Source organism: Poecilia formosa, unplaced genomic scaffold (genome assembly GCF_000485575.1).
Source record: "Poecilia formosa unplaced genomic scaffold, Poecilia_formosa-5.1.2 Scaffold865, whole genome shotgun sequence".
NCBI lineage: Eukaryota > Metazoa > Chordata > Actinopteri > Cyprinodontiformes > Poeciliidae > Poecilia > Poecilia formosa.
This window is the reverse complement of record NW_006800804.1, coordinates 5,798-7,573: the sequence shown is the minus strand read 5'-3', so window position 1 is coordinate 7,573 and position 1,776 is coordinate 5,798. Positions and strand designations below refer to the sequence as shown.

The window sequence follows — 1,776 nt, the reverse complement described above, 5'->3', positions numbered from 1 at the left end:
CCATTCAGATCCATTCAGATCCACTCAGATCCATTCAGATCCATTCAGATCCACAAACGGCTGATGTCATTAATTAGGTCATTTCCTGTCATATGTGCGGTTTTTCCAGCTGCTTCTGGAATATTTAGCTGCTGGAAAAGCAGGAATGTCGTATTTAGACCTAAAACTCTGAAGTGAGTCTCCGTCTAGTTTTGGGACTGAAGCTGTAAGTTGGTGACACAGAAGCGCCCCCTTCAGGCCGGGCTGTGAACGGCAGCAGCGCCCCCTTCAGGCCGGGCTGTGAACGGCAGCATCGCCCCCTTCAGGCCGGGCTGTGAACGGCAGCAGCGCCCCCTTCAGGCCGGGCTGTGAACGGCAGCATCGCCCCCTTCAGGCCGGGCTGTGAACAGCAGCAGCGCCCCCTTCAGGCCGGGCTGTGAACAGCAGCGCTGCTCTGACGGTTGATGAAACTGACCTGGCGAGGGCGCTGTTCTCCACCCTCTCCTGCTCCTTCTTCTGCCTGGTTCTGTACTTCTTCACTCGGACCTCCCAGATTCCTCGGACCGCAGAAAGATCGTAGCCCGGAACGTCGAGCTTCCTGTTCGGACCCATCGGTTCTGCTGGGTTTGGACCAGAAAAACGCACGAAAATTTACTGAGTTTCTTCTGAACATTTGTTCAAACTGAGTTATGAGTTATTTCACAGCCTGTTTTGCCTCTCTGTGCGCAGCGCCACCCAGAGGCTGAAAAGTGTTTTACTGAAGATTAAATAAAAACTTAAACTGGAAATTAAAGATTTGATGTTAAACAAAATATCCAGTTTTTTCTGTCGGGATTTTGAGCCTGAAATGGTTTTACAGATTATAAAACTGTTTAAATCCAGATTATCATGGATTAATGCGTCAATCTAACTTTGACTGTACCTCCTTAAAACTGATGTAATTTAACCCAGAAGTTTGTAGCGATCTGCCTGCATGACTGAGGAAACCTGTCCAGGTGAGTTTAGCTCAGATTGAACAAACTAATAACTTTTTTTTTCATTGAAAAAACAAACAAACTTTAAATTAAAGCTTTAACATATCTGGTTAAAAGCACAAATAAAAAATGGAAACAGTTCAGTCGCGGCAGTTCCAGATTATTTTCCAGTCTGCTTGTTGGAGGAACTTGAAGGAATATTTAAATTTCTTAAATTATTTTTGAAGCTAAAAGCAGAACACAGAAGAACCAAAGGATTTATTAATATCTGGGTTTACTGACAGTAGCTTGTAATAACGATACAGATCCATCTAAAAACGTGTTTTAGTTTCAAACTGTTTAAAACCGCAGATTCTTCTTTCATGTTGGCATTTTTCTTCCAGGTGTGGTGTGACATCACTGGCCCAGGTGTGACATCACTGGCCCAGATGGGGCCTGCTGTCATCGGCCCAGATGTGGTGTGCCACCATTGGCCCAGTTGCGACATCACCGGCCAAGATGTGGCCTGCCATCACTGGCCCAGATGCGGCGTGCCATCACTGGCCCAGGTGCGAAATGCCATCACCGGCTCAATTGTGGTGTGACACCATTGGCCCAGTTGCGACATCACCGGCCAAGATGTGGCCTGCCATCACTGGCCCAGATGCGGCGTGCCATCACTGGCCCAGGTGCGAAATGCCATCACCGGCTCAATTGTGGTGTGACACCATTGGCCCAGTTGCGACATCACCGGCCAAGATGTGGCCTGCCATCACTGGCCCAGATGCGGCGTGCCATCACTGGCCCAGGTGCGAAATGCCATCACTGGCCCAGGTGCGAAATG

The 1,776-nt window shown here is 48.5% G+C and overlaps 1 protein-coding gene across 1 annotated transcript in view; it reads right to left on the bottom strand.

Annotated features, from left to right (window-relative positions):
* Positions 1-1,776, bottom strand: part of LOC103131881 (leucine-rich repeat-containing protein 2-like) — an 8,229-nt gene that overhangs the window by 4,153 nt on the left and 2,300 nt on the right. Inside the window, exons 2-3 of the mRNA XM_016666972.1 lie at positions 376-599; positions 219-277 (exon numbers count right to left, since the gene is read on the bottom strand). Coding sequence (XP_016522458.1) covers positions 219-277; positions 376-591 — 275 coding nt within the window. The 5' untranslated portion in view covers positions 592-599. The remainder of the gene's footprint in view (positions 1-218; positions 278-375; positions 600-1,776) is intronic.